At 39.4% G+C, this 21,035-nt stretch overlaps 1 protein-coding gene across 5 annotated transcripts in view; it reads right to left on the bottom strand.

Annotated features, from left to right (window-relative positions):
• HECW2 (HECT, C2 and WW domain containing E3 ubiquitin protein ligase 2) overlaps positions 1–21,035 on the bottom strand; it is a 170,157-nt gene that overhangs the window by 40,548 nt on the left and 108,574 nt on the right. For all 5 annotated transcript variants that reach the window (XM_085585256.1, XM_085585255.1, XM_021555393.4 and 2 more), the window contains 10 exons: positions 20,273–20,348; positions 18,346–18,515; positions 15,730–15,872; positions 13,161–13,261; positions 11,250–12,575; positions 9,873–9,968; positions 8,619–8,769; positions 8,142–8,245; positions 4,908–5,032; positions 4,113–4,298 (listed from right to left, as the gene is read on the bottom strand). In XM_085585256.1, coding sequence (XP_085441382.1) covers positions 4,113–4,298; positions 4,908–5,032; positions 8,142–8,245; positions 8,619–8,769; positions 9,873–9,968; positions 11,250–12,575; positions 13,161–13,261; positions 15,730–15,872; positions 18,346–18,515; positions 20,273–20,348 — 2,478 coding nt within the window. The remainder of the gene's footprint in view (positions 1–4,112; positions 4,299–4,907; positions 5,033–8,141; positions 8,246–8,618; positions 8,770–9,872; positions 9,969–11,249; positions 12,576–13,160; positions 13,262–15,729; positions 15,873–18,345; positions 18,516–20,272; positions 20,349–21,035) is intronic.

Here is a 21,035-nt window from a genome sequence, read left to right as displayed (position 1 = left end):
ATTATGACTGTCAAGAAGAGAAGACTTGAATATTTAATAAAAGTAATCCTGGTGTATTCTCCTTTTCATTCCCTTATAAGCATCTAAAAAGGTGTCATTAAATGGCAAACCCATTACCTTTTGTGAAGTATTTACCATATAATTATGAACACAATTGGCTGTATGTATGTCAAGTGTATGCTTGCATCCAGTGATGAACTATGATTACAGACCAACAGGCATGTTTGCCATATTTCTGCTACAACTATTCAAAAGTTCGCTGATCTTTTTTTCTGAAAACCAAAACAAAATGCAAAAAAACCCCAAAAAACCCTAAAGCACCATCTCAAACAAAAAAGACCTCTGAAAGCCAAAAAGGTCAACCAACAACCAAAGATGATGGCAACAAAAAAATTTACATCAGGAAATTGATGAGAACAACCACATACTGGCCAGTCAATCATTTGCTGAAAACAAGGTCACAGGGACATGTATCCTGGAAAATTAAAGCCTCCTACAATTCTATCCAATTTGAACCAAAAAGGTTTCTAAGCCCTGAAATTTAAACTTTTTGTAGCACCAGTGTTGAACTTGGAAACCAGAACTGTTCTATTTCAACACACTCCATGTTTTCTGTCAGTACTGGAAACATGCGGAAGTGGCAAAAAAAAAAAAAAAAAATCTCAGTTTTGAGCAGAATTACAGGAAAGTGACATCTGGCCTGAGGAATCAAAAAATCTGGACCAGCAGAGAGGTGGTCAGGGACTGCGGGAGCCATTTCTGTGTTTGGCTACCAGTGAGGTACTTCAACCACAGTTCCACAAACAATTTATTCTTGTGGTGTCAGCAAAAGAAACATTCTCATCTTTCTCCCTCCTGACCACTTGTTTCATCCCCTGTGTGCCCTTCCTGCCTTGTGCTGGCACAAGTGTTTGTGTAGCCATGCAATGAACTCATCAGGGCCTCTGGTCCAGGCTAAAATTACTCTCTTTTTGTCCCTCTCCCTGCTGGCTCCTCTAACCTTGGTCAGCTCACCAGGGATGAGAGGAGAGGAGAGCAGAACCACTTTTCTGGCAGCAACAACAGCTTCTAGTATTCATAGAATCATTGTTTCATATTGGGACAAGCAGACCAGAGAAATGCAATTCTTCTGACTGCTGTGTAGGTAGGTAGACAAACCAGTGTGGCATGCTATACAGCAACTAAATGCCATTATGGACTGCAGTGGGAGAAAATGTACTTCCATCTCCCAAGGAAAGACAAACATATGGAGAGACACCACAGTTGCAGAAGCCTAGAAGTGCTCCAGAAAAAGAGCACCAAGCCTCCTGTAGCCCCAACAGCAATCACCTGTACCTGTAGCTTGTGCCTACAAGGAAGGAATCCCATCACCTGAGCAGTAAGAACCCTGTTCTGGCCATCTGACATAGTCACAGATATGCAAGTGAAACAGTTTCACAATTCAAATACTGTAAAGTGTATTCAATAAATGAAATTTTAATTGCTACATCTGAGCCTGATGCAGGACTTGTTTACCTTGACAAACAATGATGCCACCGTGCAGCACAATTATACAGATTAGAGAATACAAAACTAGTGAGAAAGAATGAGAACCATGATGAAATTTATATTTGGGGCCTGGCAGATGACTGGAAGAAAGTGCTGGAACACAGCCAGTCTTTCTTAATTTTCTTCTCCTGACTGGTAAGATCTACCTACTTTACTAGCATGGGATTGCTTTGGGGATTTTTTTTTTTATCTAGTCTGTGTACATTTATAAGATGTAAAGCACTTTCAGCAAAACACAGGTTGATTTCATTAAGTCAACACCATATGTAAGTCACTCAAAAAATCCTGGTTCAATAAAGGAGGTAGTACCCCTAGAGCTGCACTACTCAGTTCTGAGCTAATGCAGCACTCTAGTATTGCATGCAGTGTTCCACAGCATTCTATTTAAATAACAACTCAGTTTAGACATGAAGATAAAGACAATCATATCTTATTAAATATGTATAGTTTCAGGCCAGCTTGTAGTAGCCTATTTTAAAACAAAGCATGAATTAGCAGTTTGAAGCTTTGGTGAAGATAACCATTGGAGCTTCAATGCTTTGGGCTAATCTGGACACTGGCACACAGCTCAAAATACACTGTGGTTCACAATCTCCTTTCAAAAAAATTCCTCTCATAACTCCTGCCTAGCTATAATCCTTAAATCTACAATGCTTGAAGAGACTGACATAAAATAGGTACTGCCAAAACTATATTTAGCCCATTAAACACGAATAGTTGCCCTAGTTATTCTTCCAGTTAAAACCTATGAAGCTCACTAAAATACCTTTTCTTCCTATTGGAGACTTCATTAATCAATTACTATGATTTAAATGTAGAGAGAAAAACCAAAAATGTACTGTAATAACTTCCTGTGTATATGCACATCTTGCAGAGATCTAATTAAAAAGCACAAAGACTAGCATCTGGCTTTAAAATACAGACACATGCTTATGCACACTGCACAAATGCACGACCTGTACAATGTCTGTGTGCATGCACATGAACACTGCAAGGTAGAACCTCAAAGCTCAGCTCAGGAGCCTATTAAGCTTGTATAATGCTTCCTGCAACCACATTTTCCAATGGCTTTCTGCCTCCCTGTGGTCAGTGACTGATGAAGGATCATTGGTAATGCCCATCAGAAACTACACTGTGGTCACAGCAGACCTTTTAGAGAGGACTGCATGATATTATAGCCTGCAGGGGATACACACAGGAGCCAAAGAAGAGTGGGCAGCTGGGCTTTGCTGTGCAGCTCTGGAGGGAGTTCAGAGGGGAGCAATCCCCAGCTGACCTTGGAACACAGCCTACAAAGAGGACAGGCAAGCAGCACCACATTGTCATGGGGGAATGAAAACACCATTACTCAGCATTGCACCAGGGCCAGAACCATCGCTGTGCCTCATGAGCAAGAGCACTAAGTCTCAATGTGATATACTTGAAAAAATAAAGAAAAACCTCTTCTCAGCAGGGAAGAGTAGTTAAGGAAAGGAAACATAATTATATATTGTGTTATGGCTAAGCTCTACTTGCTAGTTTTTAAGTTTATGCTTTACTAAAGGTAGGTCCAGTTTCAGTTTGGTCTCCTCAAGCACTGGTCTTGCCACGCACTGGCCATGGTCTCTCTCGAGTGCTGAATAGGCTTTTCCACTATCCACAAGTGGCACTTGTGACACAGACAATACAACATTATGAAAATGAGCAATACTAAGACTAACTCAAAATGAAGAATTCCCAGCAGGAATTTATTCAGAGCTTCCTCATCTTGATTAATATTGTGGTAGCATTGCTGTTACCAAATACCAACCCAGATATCCAAAGGTCTAATTCTCTCTATGGAGCATATATTAAGGAAAATTAAAAATTACCCTATTCTTCAGGAGAAAACTGGCCTCTGAAGAACTTAACAGAACAAGAATGACTTAAAACAGAAAACAGTGAGGCAAAGAACAACATTAGTAGAATTACACATTACTAATTGTGTGGCTAATGAAAAAACAAAGTGCTTTTCAGAGTTTAAAAAAATCTAGGAAACAACCCTCAAGTATTTTTACCCTTCAGTTTAGAATTGTCTAATCTTTCCAAGCATCAATATCACTATTTATATGGACTCTCACAGCTAACCACATTGAGAGTGATAAATGTTAAGAACCAAGAAGCTAAATAGTCCAGTAATTCCTAATAAACTGATAAACCTTATCACTTCCTCACATGCTTACCATAGTCTATTTTTAACCCTCCCATTTTCTACACAAAATATAATGTTCCAGATACTGAGGATGCACTAGCTTAAAGTTACATTAAAACTTACATGACAACTGTAAAAGTGATATCAAAATGTTTTTTTGGGAAATTGATAATTGGTACATGTTTTAAAAAAATCAGTGAGACTTGCAACTACAGAAGAGCTCTAATACCTCTTAAGGAAACCTAGTCCATACCATCTCTTTCCTTCTAAGCAACACACAACCACCAGAGTGAGCCTCCACGGAGCTGTCCCAGACCATCCGTTTTACCTCAAGTAAATCCATTTGATCTCAGAAACTGATGAACACAAGGCCTTCTTAGCCCTGTGGCGTTACCTTGCCCTGATGGTCGTGTTTCATTTCCCAGCCCCTCGGCAGCTCCAGCTGTTTGTTGGCAAACATGTTGAGGAAGCCCACCAGATCCCGGTTGTGCTGGTAGCGCTCGAAGTGGTGGGTGTCCCGCCGGACTTTGGTGATCATGTGCTTCAGACACGTGTTGTTTGTAAACATGCGGTAGGCACTCTGAAAAACACACAACAGCAAAGGCTTTTCAAAGAGAAAACTGCTCTGGCCACAAAAGACAACCCTGTTCATTGTAAGTGAGCCTGCAGAAGAAAAGTTACTCATTCATTGCTTCTCCTTACAGCATAAATCCCATTACACAAAGAAACAGTGGGGAGGAACCTATGCAAAAAGAAGCACTGAAGAACAGGCAAAAAAGGAAAATATATATATTAAGGTGGTTTTTTGTTCACTGTGACCTCTAATACACTTTGATATAAACCAGGCAATCTGGGAGAAACCAATAGTGCCATTAAGCAGCAAGGTCATTCCCAGAATTGTGTCTCACCCTATACAAAGCACAGCAAGAAAGCTATTGCTTCCATAAAGGAATAATTTTGTATCATAAGAAAGATGAAGAATCAAGTAGAAAATAAAAACTGCTATAATGCAGAACTATGATGGCCCTGATAGCCCAATAATTTCATGGGATAATGATGACTGAATATAGCCTCTTATGTACTACCAATATCTTATCATCAAACACTGAGCAGTATATTTGTACACAAAACAACTGCATTTATAAGCATGTATTTATGAAAGCCTTTGAGCTGTAGCCACCATACTCACAGGGTTAGAATGCAGCACTGTAAAGAACTCTGGGCTGATAAGGAATTTCACAGGGGGAGACTGGAGCAATAAAGTAAGTCTGGATCTGGAGGTAGAGTGAGGCAGCACATTCTCTCTTCGAAAATCTAAGAGCAAAGTAAATGACAAAGACTTCCAGCAGTTATTACCAAAGCATCCCTGCAAACACCTATATTGATGTGAATCACACAAGCAAGGAAAGCATTAACTACACAATTATTTCAGATTTACTGGGCATTGTCCACATATGTGTATCCAAATTTCTTCTAATGTAATACTGAAGTTTCTGAGAATATTACAATTTTAGTTTAGTAACATTTACTTGTGGGTTTTGGTAAACAACCATTAAAAAAAAAATCACATTTCATTATATGTTGGGTTACAAAGTTTGTGCCTGTATATAAGATGCAAGAAAGTCCCCATGGCACATCTGCACTGCTATACTGTAGCTGTATGCAGGTTATTTTTTAAATGCTTACTAATGGATATAAAAGTCATTATACACTTATAAATATTTTATTCCTTCTTAAAAAACAAACAATAAATCTGCCATTACCACAGCCCCAGTCTTGATACAGTATTGAAGCAGCTTATGTAAGTAAGAAGTAGGTTGCCAAGGAAGTACCTTTCAAGTTTTAACTTCCAATAAACATTTGTGTTTTCTCCTAGCAACTACAGAAGTGCCCTGATTTTCTCCAGTACCAGGAAGGAAGCGAAAATATATTGAGTGGTGCTTGCTACAATGTCAACACTGTTACCCCCAATTCTCTCTGAAGACATTTGGAAGAATATTTTTAATGTAAATGAAAAACTGCAAGTTCAGATCTGGTCTTCAGTGATATTACACTAAAATGAGTGCTGCCATCTACATTTCAGTTTCTTTCTTTTTTACACATTGCAGTATGTGCACACTTCTCCATCAAATGAACATTAATCATGTAGACCACAGCTATCACAGATTTAAAAGATTGTAACACAGAAGCAGAGCAAGGAGAAATGTAGTGAATGAGACTCATAAACTGAGGGAAAAGTAAGAAGAAATAATAAAAGAAGAGGAAAACAGCAAAGGTAAAATTCTAAGTTAAGGGAATGCAGAAAATAAAATAAACATATTAGAGGAAACCAGGAAGTGTGAGGGAAATTGGTAAAATAAATAAACAAGAGGGTTTTTAGAAACACTACTTTAATAATAGATCTCAAGCTGTCCCACATGGAACACATCATGAACGGGGTGAAGGCAGAGTGGCACAAAGGCTCCTGAAGCTGTGCCTGAATACTTGGGCTGGGAGTGTCACTGAAGTTTTATGTCATCTCTGTACTGGTACAAAACTTGGGTGTACACCAGGCAACTCTCACACCCTGGAAGATGCTGTGACGTGCAGCAGATAAGTCCTCTGTCACAGTCTGGGCAATCTGGAAACCAGAGTGGGTCACCAGGTGGGTTTTTATTGCAGTTTGAGGCTTATGCATTTGGTTAATGAAAAGTTTATTCAGCTGAATTTGCTGGTTAGGATTTGGCCTGAATTTGCTTAACACTGATTTGTGTACAGCACAAGCCATGTGGCTGCACATGCACAAACATAGAAAAGGAAATGGCTACAACAGAAGTGAAGTCTACAAGTAATAAATTGGAGCACTTGGGTAAATCTCAAGTTCTACAATGACTTGAAACTCAAAAAAAGGGTGACACTGCTTGCATATCAGATTAAATTAGGAGAGAATTTTAAAAGAGTACATCAAGAGCATCTAGAGACAAAGCCAAAGCACATGACACCACACAGCTGTGCAAGGGACCGGATGGATAAAAAACTTTATAAATGTGTCAGTAAATTTTTAGTAGGAAGATGACCAAGGAGAGAACTGTTCAGTGAAAAGAAAAAAGTAATGATGTTCACAACCCAAAACAAAAGGTCTTTCTTCCTATCTTCATTCCAAAGGTTAACACCGGACAGACTACCATAAGAATGAAAAAATGGAGGTGAGAAAGAGCAGGTTAAAGATCCGGGTGCAAATGAAAGGTTTTCAAAGCCTTAACGTCAGGTGATATGCACTCTAACAGTTAGGAAATAAAGAGCAATCACTGAGACATTGGTGGCTCTTTCAGAGGTCTGAAGGAGTTCTCAGAAGGAATGGGATAATGCTATAATAGTCCACCAAGATGTTTTATTGAGATCTCTCTGGCTCTGGTCCTACTTATTATTTCTACTAATGACTGGGTAGGGAAGACAAAACTTGTTCCAATTAGGAGGTTCTGCAGTACTTGGACAGCAGAATGAACAAGATTCAAAACCACAGGTGCACATTAAAAAGACCTGTGTGCATGTAGGTGCAATCAACTTACAAAGACCAGATGAAAACAGACATTTGTGCCAAAGTTCTGCACACAAAGATGAGGACCTGATTTTAGCAGATCCAAGAATGAACACTGGTTAGTGTCAAAACTATTAAAAAGAAAAAACACAAACAAATAAAAAAACCCCAAACTAAAACAAACACAACAAAACCTTCTGCAGTAATGTACAAGGAGTGTTTTACGTAAGACACTTCCACAACCTCTTCAGTACAGCAGAGTCATAACTTTATTTGATTTTCTGAAATATTCCTTAGAAGCTGAAGACCAACTCAAGACAACTCTGAGTAGGCCAAAAATCTAATTTGAGACCTAAAACCAGAAGTCACAAGGGAAGACTGGGAAGCAATGGATTCAAGGCTATGTTATAAGAAGAATAATGAGTAGACTGTCTAAAAAAATTAAAGAATGTCCCTCAAGTGGAGAATGTAAGAACTCATGAGACAGCATTTGGCAAGGATGGCCTAGGAACAGTTCACCCAAACTATCTACAGAGATGTAGTCAATGACTGCCTGAAGCCCTTTCTAGCTCTACATTCTACTATTTCAAACTCCATTAGCAGAGTCAAAATATTTTTAAGCCAGAACACACAATTTCATGGTTTTTTCACTGCAAGTGTCCTGCTCTCTAAACCAGTCTGGTACTGACAGAAAAGTGCTCTGAATCTCAGAATCTTCTCTTCAGCATATTGAGCAGGCTGAGTCATAACCTTCAAAACTAGACAGCATTAAAAACAAATGGCTTCATTTTCACACAGACTTTCAGAGGAAGAAGTTAGGGTTTGCCTTATGTCCTCTCACTAAATAATCTATGAGATAAATAGTCCATTCTTTGGAGAAGGGATAAAAAAATATTTTTTTTTAACCTGAATTAGAATGGTGAAATTCAGCTTCCTCTGCAGCTCCATCCACGGCATTTGTGTGCTCTTCAGGCCTGTCATTTGTCATTGTTCTTCGGATGCTCTGGTACCTAGGGTTGGAAAACTGGACTTTACATATAGTATATGGTAACTATGACCTGATTCTAGCTCCAAGGGAGCCTGCCCATATTTTTTACCATATAGGTTAATATATATTGACCTCTGATTTCTGCATGAATAGCCTTTTGCATTTCTGACAACCATCATCACGTGTATTATTTTTGGTTGCATAGCTTAAGATCACAGGTGGAACACAAAAGTCCTGGAAACTCACATGCAAACTAAAAGCAACAGCCACATAAAAAGAACCACCTAAGGCCAGCAGTGGGAGCGGCTGTGGCCTTGTCTCCATGCTCAGTCTTGCAGTGCTGAATGCAGTTTTGCAAGCACACAGAATCCACCAGCACCAAGGGTGGTTCTTACCGGCGATTCAGCTGCTCCATCTGCTGTATGGAATTGGACCTCTGCAGGATCTGTGGGGCTGGGGGAGCTGTAGGTCGCTGCCATGTTGTTGTCCTGTTCACGTGGTCCACGTAAAAAATCCGTCCGTGGCTGTCAATTCGAGCCTCCCAGTCTAAGGAGCAATAAAACACTGTAAACTATGGAGGGCTTGGGGTTTATTCATTGATTTGTTTGAGTTCTATCACTTTTGTAACTCCATCTATTGCTTCAAGTCTCTATAATAATAATAAGTAACAATTTTGTAAAATGTAGAACTGGTATAATAGGGTGGCAAATTTACTCAAAGATCTTCACACAGGATTAATCTGATTATAACAGAATCAGCAGGGAGCACCACCATATCATCATGCTGGCTTTGCACACACTGTTATATCTGTGTTCTGCTATCACACTCCTTCCAGTTACTTGCTCCAATTACAGAGCAAACATAGTCCCATACCATACCAGGAAATAGAGATCTGTTCATTTTACACTAAATATCTTTATTCCTGACTCCTTTAAAGTAACAGAGCTTTGCCACAGACTACAGTGGGTCTGAATTTACTTTTACTTTTTTGCATATTTGGTTTAAAGCAATGTTTGCCTATCAGTTGTGTAGCTTTTTTTTTGGGGGGAGGGGTGTCCTTTCTTTGAATACCTAATATTGAATAGATTTTTACTTCTCAAAGTTTAAGCACATGAATAAGTTCAATAATTGAAAGCAATGTATTTTTCAGATGCATTAAAGAAATTACAATTCATTTGTTCATTAAGGCTCATCTAACCGTTGCTTAATGTCCAGGCTTATTTTAATATAAAATCCTCACTCCTCAAAAAATGCAAGGAAAGCACAGATACCTGTAAGTTAATCTGCAGATATGAAAGATGTTGTATATTCCTTTGTAAATCATTACCACACAAGCAGTATTCAGAGATTTCAGAGTGCTTGACAGCTCACAGTGCCTCACAAGCACCATCACCTCATCTCCCTGTCCCTGTGCACTGCACACAGGAAAGGCAGCACTGTCTCTGCAAGAGTGACACTCAGCAAGTCTGTGTACACCAGGTGTAATTATCACAACAACAACACCAGACCCAGCCATCACCACTCCTCACTTCCAAGCTCCTCACTTCTCAGCTGTTCATTCTCAGTTCTAACATTCAAAAAGGAAATGCAATGAACTCTCAGTAATGAGACATAGGCTTATCCTCCAACTAAAGTATGGAGAAGCTCACTTGGTGGCAGAGCCTCATCCACTCTCTGGTACCGGCTAACGTCCTGACGCACCGAAGGCAGGGACCTCAAGGGCTGATGGCCATTGGCAGGAGAACCTGCAATCAAAGCACACATAAATTACTTTTTTCAGTCAATGTGGGGAAGCCCTAGAGTTGCCTCTGAACTGAGCAAGCTGTTACAGTTTCTGCAGGACTATCTAACAGTCATCTGCTGTTGGGGTCAAAATAAGTGATGCTGACAGTTCTAGGCAAGTGATCCTTCTGGGACGTCCTGGTCCTGGAAACATCACCTCTAGGATGTGCTGCATCCGTGAGCAGCCAAAGCCAGGGCATGGAAACCACCTGTGTCTGAGCCATATCCCAGGACAAAGCTCCACCTGGCCCCAGAAACCTTAAGAGTGGGAGGCGGAACTGTCCACTGTCCTTCCTCGCTGCAGCCAAACTGATCAGCAAAACACGATGCAACCTGACACCTAATAAAGAGTATCCCAAATGTCTAGAAAATGCTGTAAAATATTGACAGTATTTGAAATAAACACCAAAATTATTATTTCCAGTCAACAAATTGTTTATGAAGAGAGGAAATTACTTGTGATATATAGGTCTTGGTATGCTGTGAAAAAGATGCATTTGGAAACCCACTTGATTGGATATACTTCAACCCCTGAAGAAACTGAACAGATAATCAATCCATTATTAAAGTTGCTTGGAAACAATTCATTAGGGACACATTTCTACTTTCAGTGATTTTAGTGACACAGAAAATTCTCAACTGTTAAAATAATTTTAAAATCAATAAGAGCTTTACAGTGTTAACTTAGGTAACACATTTTTCTCCTTCCAAGGTTCCAGTGCGCTAGGATCCATCTGTACAGAGAAGGAACTGGGAAAAGAAAAATAAAGAGCCTGAAGCTGACAAAACATGCTTATTTTTCCTTTCCCCTTTCTTTTGATTACCCTTATGTTTTAAGGCTAATATAAAACATCTAAAAGAAAAGAGTATGATAATATATATAGAGTATTATATAAAATATAAATTCTATTTTGCATTTCATACTTTTGGGGGAGTTTCATGCCTCATTACCATTTCATGCCTCATTAATGAGCAGGGTAGTATTGTGGAATTCTTTCCTCCTCTTTATCCTCCTCACTACTCTCTCAAGAATTAAAATACATCCAATTTTAAAGTAAACACATTTTAGATATTCCAGGTTTGGATTTTTCATTAAATCAAAAACCCCCAAAAGTCTCTTGAAGAAAGAAATAAATTCAAAGGAACGAAAGAAAACTCTTGAGAGATAATGAAATTGAGAAATCAATGATCTTCATTTTCAGGTGCAGTAAGGTCACTCTGAAAGTGCCTCCTGCAGTTGTTACCTCCAGTAGCTCCTTCAAGCTGTGCTGTGGCACCCTCGCAAGCTGCCTGTGCTCCCTCAACTTCTTCATCCTGAGACTGGCTCTGGGCAGCTGCTGCCTGCAGGCTTCTTCTTCTTTGCCAGATTTCTTCTGCTTCCTCTTGGTCTTGCAGCTCACCTGCCTCAGCCTCCTGCGCCTCCTCCTGAGGTAACTGTACCGCAGGCAGAGAGCCCGCAGCGCCGGCAGAGTCCTGCGCTTCGGCACCCGGCTCCGCCGCAGCTGCCTCGGGGGCACAGGCTCCCTCCTCCTCCTCCTCCTCCTGGGGAGAGAAGGCAGGAGTCTCGGGGAACCTGGCGCTCTCGCAGGACGAGCAGCGCATCTCCACGGAGGAGCGCCGCACGGTCGCGCTCTCGTTGCAGGAGCTGTCGGCCCCCTCGGCGTCGCTCTCCCCCTCGGGCCGGGTGCTGGCCTCGCTGACGCTCTCGGTGCGAGCGGGATCGCTCTGCTCCGTCTCCGACGACAGCTGGGAAGGCTCCGAGCCTTGGTCGATGGACTCCGTTTCGCTGACGCCCCTTCTGCTCCCGCCTGCAGCTTCAGCGGCTCCCGAGTCCGCGCTGCCGGGAGGCTGCTCTGCCTCCGGAGGGGCAGAGGACTCGCTGCCAGCCTGCTCTGCTGGGGCTTCAGCCTGAGAGCCCGGCAGGCATCCGGCTCCTTCCTCTGCAGGTGGAAGCTCTGGGAGAGAATCTTGCTGGTCATCAGCTGATGCCGAAACCCTTTCACTCTCTGCAGGTCCTGGCATTACCTGATCTGATGAGGAACTTACTTCATTTCTTTCAACGTTTCTGGTAGCACCATTAAGCATTACTAAACCACCGTCATCTTCCAAAGAGGATGGAAAACCCAGGTCTTGATGCAGCTCGTGCTCCTCTTCATCTGAGTCAATGTGAAGCATAGCATTAAGTCTTGTGTCAGTAGGGAAGCTACTCCTCAGTTTTGGGGAGGCTCCTCGTGGACGGTCACCACAGGCAGATGTCCCTGGCCTGGGATGGTTATTGTGTTCTATTGCATCAAGATAGTCATTTAGTGAGTCCTGGCGACCTCTGGGAGGGGATGATCTTGAAGCACCAGAGGTCAGCTCATCCTGGTCTGTCTCCAGAGTCCTACTAGTCCTTAAAGACTGTCTCAGGATTGTGTCTCCAGAAGATTCCTCAAAGACTGGGCCATTGGAACACACTGTGGATGTATCGTGATGTCCTGCTGGCATGTCCTCATCATCAGAGGGGCTCCCCAAGTCTCCATTTACAGAGTTTGTTCCCAGCAAAGTCCCAACTGTTTCTGGTGAAGCATCTGCAGAGGCAGAAAGCATATTCATATTCAAATGAAGGTGAAATACAGAGCAGCAAGAACACATAGTTCTTTCTACTTAAATTATATAAAAATACACATCCTTGAAAGACACTTGCTTACTTCAATCAGAAAACTAAGGGAAGAAACTTCAATCAAAATAACAGAGGCATCTGAAGTGTTGAAAAAGCATTTAGAGAATTTTCCCTGTATAAGTCTATATACTGTTTTGTAAGATATAGAAAAATTAAGAGGTGTGCAGTATGACTTTAAAGGATTCCCGTATTGCTTTCAAAAGACAGAGCACTGCCAAGCATAAAATGAGAATCATAAGCAGATTCATTTAGAATCTATCCAAGAAAATCAAAAACATTATGCTAAGTGTTGGTGGTTCTGGAACTGCCATCTCCAAGGCAGTACCTGCCATATCTAATTTTTGAATCCCAATAGAAAAATGTGTAGTAGAGGGACCATATACAAATGAGAAAGTATATTATGTCCTCAACAACAGAAAAGCCTACACACAGAAATACAGAGAACTCTCTCCATACAACTATCTGGAGATCCTGGTAATTGACTAATTCTCACCTTCATGAACAGAAGATGTGATTTCCACTTTGAATTGGAGATATCCACTAACATGATCAGCTGGGAGCCTTCTGCCAAGATTATAGCTGAGAACCTGGTCTCTGCAAAATCAAAAATACTGAGTTTTAAAAAATTTTGCTGGCTTCATGTTTTCAATATTTACTTCCTCTTATAGTCTTAAAATTGGCCATATACTCCCATTTGCATGGAAAAACACAAACAGCAATAATGGTGTAAAATACCTTTTATTAACAGATAAAGCAGCCTAAAAAACTATGTTGGATTACATCCCTAAGTATCTTAAGTTCTAAAGAAATCAATCTGCAAAGATCCCCCTCTCCTAACCTCCTCCTTTCCCCAACATTGTTTTATAATTAACAAAACCTTTCTGCCCCCTTGTGGTTTTTACTATGTACAAAATTCACAAATAGTTACTTCATAATTTTTCACATTCAACAAAGCACTTCTACATTCTGATTTAGTAAAACTATTAATGCTTGAATTTATCTTTACATATGTTCTTAAGTTACTGAATTCAGTGGGGCTTAGACTAGATTAGACTTATATCAGCTTCAGACTTTGGATCAGATACCAAGATGTACATTTTTATTTAGGCACAGCCAGAATTCACAGCCCCAGATCCCCTCAGCACAGCTGGGACAACTGAAAGAAGAAGAGGGAGCTACTAAAGACCTCCACAGGAAATTATTGTTATTTATGCAAATAACTTTATACTGGTATAAACACTTCTCCTTTACTGGGAGCACTCCTACTGCAAAATAAAACAAATGCAGTTATTACTGAAGTAAGCTGCAGCAGTTTGCATAAACTTTTAGTGTGAAAAAAAAGCCCTGAGTGTACAGGCAGCCTCCCAGTTATCTAAAAGTGGCTGGTTCTGGATTTCATCTTTTCATTCCTTAAGAGTCATCCTTGACACCACCAAAATGATGGTGTTAGACTTGCTTGACCAAAAAAAAAAATTTAAAAAAAAAAAAAAAAAAAAAAAAAAAAAAAAGCAAAAGCATTAGAAGTTATAATTGAATATTTGGTACATTTTATTTCACATCTACATTAACCACTACTTTACTTTGTAAAACCTTTGGTGAAATATTGTCTGTCTTTACACAAAAACTGAAAATGGACAGGTATACTACAGAGGAAGAGGAAAAAGATTTAATTTAACAGAAGTATGGCAAACCAACCAAATACCAACACTCTTAATACATATTTCTTATACTGCCTCTCCTTTCCCAAAAAGATTTGATATATCAAATATACAGAACTGAAATTCAGAGAAGAAAACAGAATAATGGTCTCAAAAACCAGAGATAAGAACTAAGGAACACAGCAAAGTGGTAATTTTCACAAATCACAGCACCAGGAATCCCAGAGCAGAAAAACATTTTGGTGTTTAGCAAGGAAATAAAAAACTGCACTAGGTTTTGAAACCAGCCTGGATCACGGTGTTATTTTTGCATGTATAGGAGTGTGCAAATTTATTAGAAAAAGCTGCTTGTTCAACAAAACACAATTTGTTGAAATTCAATGTGAGGCAATTCTTAGAAAAGTTATATTGTGTATATACCTGCACTATTCTTGAATGCCACTACAAAACAAATTGACAGGTTTTTAAAAAAAATGTTTTAAATAAATTCTGTGTCAAAAGGTATTATCAAAATTTTTAGCTACTCTTACAATTTTATTCCTCCTTTACTTACCAGTGTACACAACACTTTGAAAACATAAAGCTGAAAACTGCTTTCAAATTTAATTTGATTTTCTCCCCTTATGGAACTTGTTACTTTGAGGGAAATATCTGTGGAAAAGGAGGCCAGTTGGTATAAGTGTGTGACACTGCCATGCCCTTAAGCTTTAAAGAAGAAAATATGCATTTAATTTCATCCAGATACCTCATGGGCCTAACTAATCCTGTGGCTTTTTAAAGTCAATGGAGACACTAACTTAAGCAAACTTTGAGGCAGGGCCTTTAAAAAAGGCATGTATAACAGGTGAATTTTGAGTCCCATCAGTGAGCTATTCATAACAACAGGCAATTTTAATTTTGTAGTACTAGAAGCACTCTGAAAAATAAGGAGTCACAGCCTTGCAGTTCTGGCCAATTCACTGAAGGGGTATTACATCTCTGATTAGTGAAGTGACAATGGAAAATACTTCAGCTGTACAAGAAGTCAGTTAATTATACCTGCTTGTTCTAAAAGATTTACACACAACCATGTAGTATTGTGAAAATGTCCTGCTTCTTGACTAGCTAGCCAGAGAATAACGTTTCTTGTGAATAGCATTTTTTATGTAAAGAAATTAAGCTGAAAGAAAAAGACACACATCAACACAAACATGGGTATATGTATTCAGGACAGGGCTAGAAACATTGCCATTTTCCAGTCAGGCAATAAAGCAATTAAAATTATAACATATTTCTTAGTACAGATGTAGTAAAAATTTGCTGATCTGTACCAATAAGTCAGAAAGGCTGCTCTTTGCTCTCAGTATCCTAGATACTGAGTCCTCCTACTGAAAACAAGTTAGCATTAAGAATGTATTCATTTACCCAATTGCATGTCTCTCCAAAAGTCTCTGAACAGGTATGGTTAACTTCCCAAGGAAGCGCTTGATGATCGGACGACTCTTGGCAAATTTGTCTTTAACCTCAATTTCCAGGACATCTGTTAGAAGTGCAACAAAAGAATATTTCTGGAAGGAAAGAACATATTTGACACCATATCAATACACTTTTATTCAGAAAGAATGTACTTAATTACTACTAATGTGCAGCAAACTCCAAAAACTAATGACTGACGACAGCAGTTTCCACATGGCAAAATAATGTCAACATCATTTATTAAAGAATTTTTGCATATGTAACCAGCTTTTTACTGTTCCCCATTCCCTTTCACAGTTCCTTGAAAAGAACTGCTCAGTAAGAAACTGCATTGGATAAAAGCACTTTCAGGGTCTATGTCTGAAAGTAGAACACCATGTATCCTACTGCTTGCTTCTATTTGCATAGGGGAAAGCAAAAAGAGAAGGAACCCTGGCTGCACTCTGTCAGGTCCATGCAGGAGGAAGTAACTGTCTCACTCCAGGCTGTGCTCAGAAGAATTTCCCTCCCAACACCATGCTTGCCATTCATGCTTTGTATGCATGACAGGAAGTCAAAAGGACAATATGTATACAGTACATTCAGGAGCAGCATTACTAGAGAAGGAGAATTTTCTATGGAGTTTTGCCCCACCATTGACAAATCTTCCCAGCAAATTCCAAGAGAACCTTTTCCTGCACACTTGGGGCCTTTAAACAATATGATACTAATTTAAAGAAGATTTTTTGATGTCTGGTAAAATCATTTTTCCACCTTTCCCTACATGGGAACATTAGTACACTTACTCTTTTCAGCTTCCATTTTCATGCATTTTGTGAGTATTTCATCTCTTAGATTTGTTCTGCTCTATCAAGTCTGCCCAAAGATGGCGAAAAGATTCAAAAGTGGTACAGGGCAAATGTTAAGCAAACATGTTGGCAGACACACACACAAACATGCCATGTAATGGTAAATTCCCTTTAGAAAACAAGCTTAGCAAGTCAAAATTTCTATTTGTCATCTAGATTTTAAGATATTCCAAATAAGCAAGCAAAGTATGGCATAACCTACACAAAAAACAAGGTCCTCTGGTTATTCTTTTACTATCTGCCACCTTTAAGACCTCTGAGCAAACCACGTGTGCGCAATGCCTAATACACATGTGGTTGGTTAGGTAGCCAAAGATATATTGAGCAATGAACAATAGGAGAAATAGCTCTTCAGTTCAGCTGTAGGCATCAGATAAACATCTTCAAAAAAACAAATTAAACTGGGTAAGGAATAAAATCCCTTCCCCATGCTGAGCAACTGTCACAGCTGGCTTCCTCTGATAAACAGAACGTAAAAATGTGTCACTCTCAGTTTGCTATAATATTGGAAATTACTTTGCAGAAAGTATTAGGTGTAAAACAGGATCAATCCTGCATCACTAGGACAGAATATGTAATGGGATCATAACTGCTGTTGTCAGAGCATTGCTAAAGGGAATCCAGCAGCTAAAGCAAGCTAATAAAATGTGTGCACGAGTGAACATGATCTCTTTCCTAATAAGCTTCAAAGCCAAGGAGAACTGGAAGAGGAAAAGAGGGGGAAATAAAAAGAGTAAATTTTCTTTCTAGCTACTGGGTAGGTGGACAGACAGACAGACAGCTGAAGAATCAATGCAGAGATCTGAACTATGTTTTTTTTAAAGACTTTAGTACTATTCACATCTATGGTCTTTCCCACAACCAAGCACCCCAGTGCAGTTCTGCTTTTACTGCTTGTTTGCTTTATGATTTGTGGAAACATTTCCCAAATCCTACTCAATTTTCATCTTCCCAAAGAATACACTAATATTCACCACAGTACAGCCTTGCCAGTCCCGAAAGGGCTATGGATTTGTGTCAGCAGTTTCACTTTGCCACATAAACATTTATCTTCAAAAGCACAGACACGGCTCTCCTGCATTCAGTGACAGCTGCAGGACTGATTTCCTTCCATGGGATGTGCACAGTTTACCCAATACAAACACGTCTGGCAAACTGGTTTCTGCCAGACTACCTGTTTGCTCCCTTGCTGAGTGGTGCTCTAACACCTTCCTGGGTTTTCCTTCCTGCAAGGTGTAGCTTGCAGGGGCTACATCAAAGAGTATCCCCTTGGCCTGACAAAACTGAAAATTTGTCATCTGCTGCACACCACGAAAACACCATTTCCAAATGAACAGTTGTTGCAATCACTAAGCATAAATGTTCATGTAGTGTAACTGCTCTTAAAGAGTCTTCTCACAACATATAATCCAACTTTAATTAACTCATCTTTGCAGTTTGAAGAAATCTACAGGGTGGCTAAGTGAGTTCAGCTTTTTTTAGCAGAGAAGGGAATGAACTGCTAGCAGCTTAAATACTCAGCTTTAATATGCAGACAATAACTGTTTCTATCCACCAACAGGGTTCCTAAAATTACTAAAATTTCTGTGTCACTTTAAATAACCAGCTATAAAACAAGCTCATGGCTTTCAGAGAGTAAGGCCTAATGCATGAAGAAAAAATGCAAGCCTGGTCCGCTGCATCAGCTGGCAGACAGCTCCCAAAAGGGATACATTACCTCTCTGTGCCAAACAGGATTAGTTGTGTTACTGATGATAGTCGACCTTCTTTCCTGGCCATGGTGAGCAAACGTAGGAAATGTACTTTTCTTGCCTGGCTGAATGGACATCTTTAGATAAGGATCAGGGTTGAAGAACATGCCTTTTTTAAGTCCAGCTGCTCTAATATCTATAAAGTAAAACAAGAAGGAAGGAAAAAGGAACTGAGTAAATTAAAGCCAGTTCACAAAGTAGTTTATTCCTAAAATATTACCCAGGAAATCAATTCACATAGATTACTAAATAAAGCAACTTAAAAGTACTCACACATTAACTGGATCCAGTGTACAGCAGGAAATCAAGTGTTTTCCCAAAAGAATATAAGGAAGAAAGGTATCAACATCCTCATTTACATTTGAGCCTTCACTTACTTGTAAAACCAAAAGCATAAACTTGTAGCTCACCTACAAATACTTTCCTCAGTAAGATATCTAAGGTATTTCCACTCAAAGGAAAAAAAAAAAGGAACCCCAACAGAAACAGCCCAAAATGAATCAAACAGTACTTGTTTTGTTTCTGAGTGAGGAGAGGAGATAAAAAACTGTATGGGAGGTAATGCAGTGAAAGACACTTTCCAGAAGTTCAGTCTTTGATAAATGTCCTCCCAACAGAGCAGATAATCCACCTCATGTAAAAAGAGGCAAAGTTTTCTAAAAAGGCTTCTATTTTTCCTAGGGAAGCCTCAGTATTGCAGCCCTTAGAACTTACAATAATAAATAATAATTTCCTCAGGAGCATATCGTCATGACTAAGGACTTCAATGATAGTGCAAGCTTCAGCAACAAGAAAAATAAAGAGGAACTTTTTAACATAATATTAGATTTTAAACTTAACTGTAAAATATTTCTCTGTAGGTTTGCTGAAGCACAATACTTGTCTTTTTCCATTAAGTACACCAGTATGCTGCATGCAGCAATGCAACTGGCACATAGAGTTTAGACATGCAGCAGAATCCACTGCTCTAAAATTAAATGCCATGCCTGTGAATTTGGTAAAAAAAAAAAAAATCCTACCCAATATTTAGAATTAAGCCACACAGCAGAAACACAATGAAATGGAGTCATGTTTAAATGAACAACCCAAAAACATTACAGGACACGTGTCACAAGCCTATCAGTCAACACATCTTTCAAAATTATTACATGGGACTCCTCAGGCAGAATCACAACTGTCTATTAAACAAAACAGGTTTTTCAGAATTCACAAAGAATTACTTGTATAGTCCACTGTGTGAGTCTGTACAACCTATCAGCTCTATCTCAGGTAGCTGCTGAAAGGCCACTTCAAAAAACAGTAGATTTTTTCTGCTCCATCTCTACAATCTCTACATGTTTTTATTGTCAGCTCGCCAAGATTCAGAAGCGAATTTCATCTGCCTTTGCTCAAGCCGAATATGCTTCCATCTCACACAAGATTTCCCTGGAACAAAGTGCTAATCAAAACAAGTGAAGCTGGTAGACTGCACCCTTACAGCAATTTCACTGTAGTGACAGCTTAACTCTGTAACAAGTGACATTTTTCCCCTTTCTAAACCACCATTCAGCTATTGCTTTTTTGAAAAGCGATGGAGCCAAACTGCATTCTAGTTAGAAGTTATGCTTTCCACTCTTCAATCTCAGAGGAACTGTCCCTTGTGCAAAATGGAAATTTCCCTAAATTTCTCATGCTGGGACATATCAAATCCATTTCTTTCACTCCTGGAGATCCATGATTCTGGCTGGTTTTCAACAAACAGAAGTTCTAAAGAAACAACATCTTTCAAGCCACTAGAGTGTGCTCCTACAGAGGCTAATGAAGAAAAGCATTCCATCTTTGATGTTATTTAGAACAGCAACTTACTTTTTTTTGACAATAATTTGTAAAACACAGAGAAGTATTGATTTTTACCTGATAGGGTAAAGCTGACCAACTTCCTAGAGTGATGAGCTCCAGAAGCACCTTCATCCGTGCCTTCTACTCCCATCTGAAGAAGAGAAAAAAAAAAAAAAAAATACCACTGAAGTTTTCATCTGCTTTGTACATGTCTGAGGATGATAACTCAATTTTAAGGTACTATGCTAGGGAAGGATCTGACCAAATATTGCCTTGTTACCACAGACAGCCTCAGCCACAGCATTAGTTTACAGCAAAATATCTATTATTTAATGTCACACAGTGCTAATAGACCAGTAGCCCAAATCTTCCAAACAGAACATGCATAGGGTAACACGCATGCAGACAATATTAATCAGAGAAAACCTGTATCTTTTACAGCTTTCCCTTTCGTAAAATAACAAACAGTATGGATTTGTAAATCCATCAAAGCACTGAGCTGTCCAGTGACAGCATATGTATCTTTTGTCACTTTCCACAAATAGATAATTTAGTGTGCAACAAAAAAAAGCAAAGAGATCAAAGATAGACTAAAAAAGCTTTCAGCTCTATTAACAAAAGCTCCTTTTAAACAGAAAAGCACATCAGACATCTAAATATAAATGTGGTCTAAAACCTTATGCTTCACAGATTTTTGAGGTTTGGTTTCTACTGAAATCCCTCATTAGGTAAAACACTACTTCAGAATAAAAGTTTCTCATGTATTAATGTCTGTCTCTTTCAACTAGCAGAAGGATTTGTCTTTCAAGACAAAGGAGAAGTGCAACCAGCCGAATAA

Source organism: Lonchura striata, chromosome 7 (assembly GCF_050655825.1).
Source record: "Lonchura striata isolate lonStrDom1 chromosome 7, ASM5065582v1, whole genome shotgun sequence".
Classification (NCBI taxonomy): Eukaryota; Metazoa; Chordata; class Aves; order Passeriformes; family Estrildidae; genus Lonchura; species Lonchura striata.
This window is presented reverse-complemented; position numbering and strand designations above follow the sequence as displayed.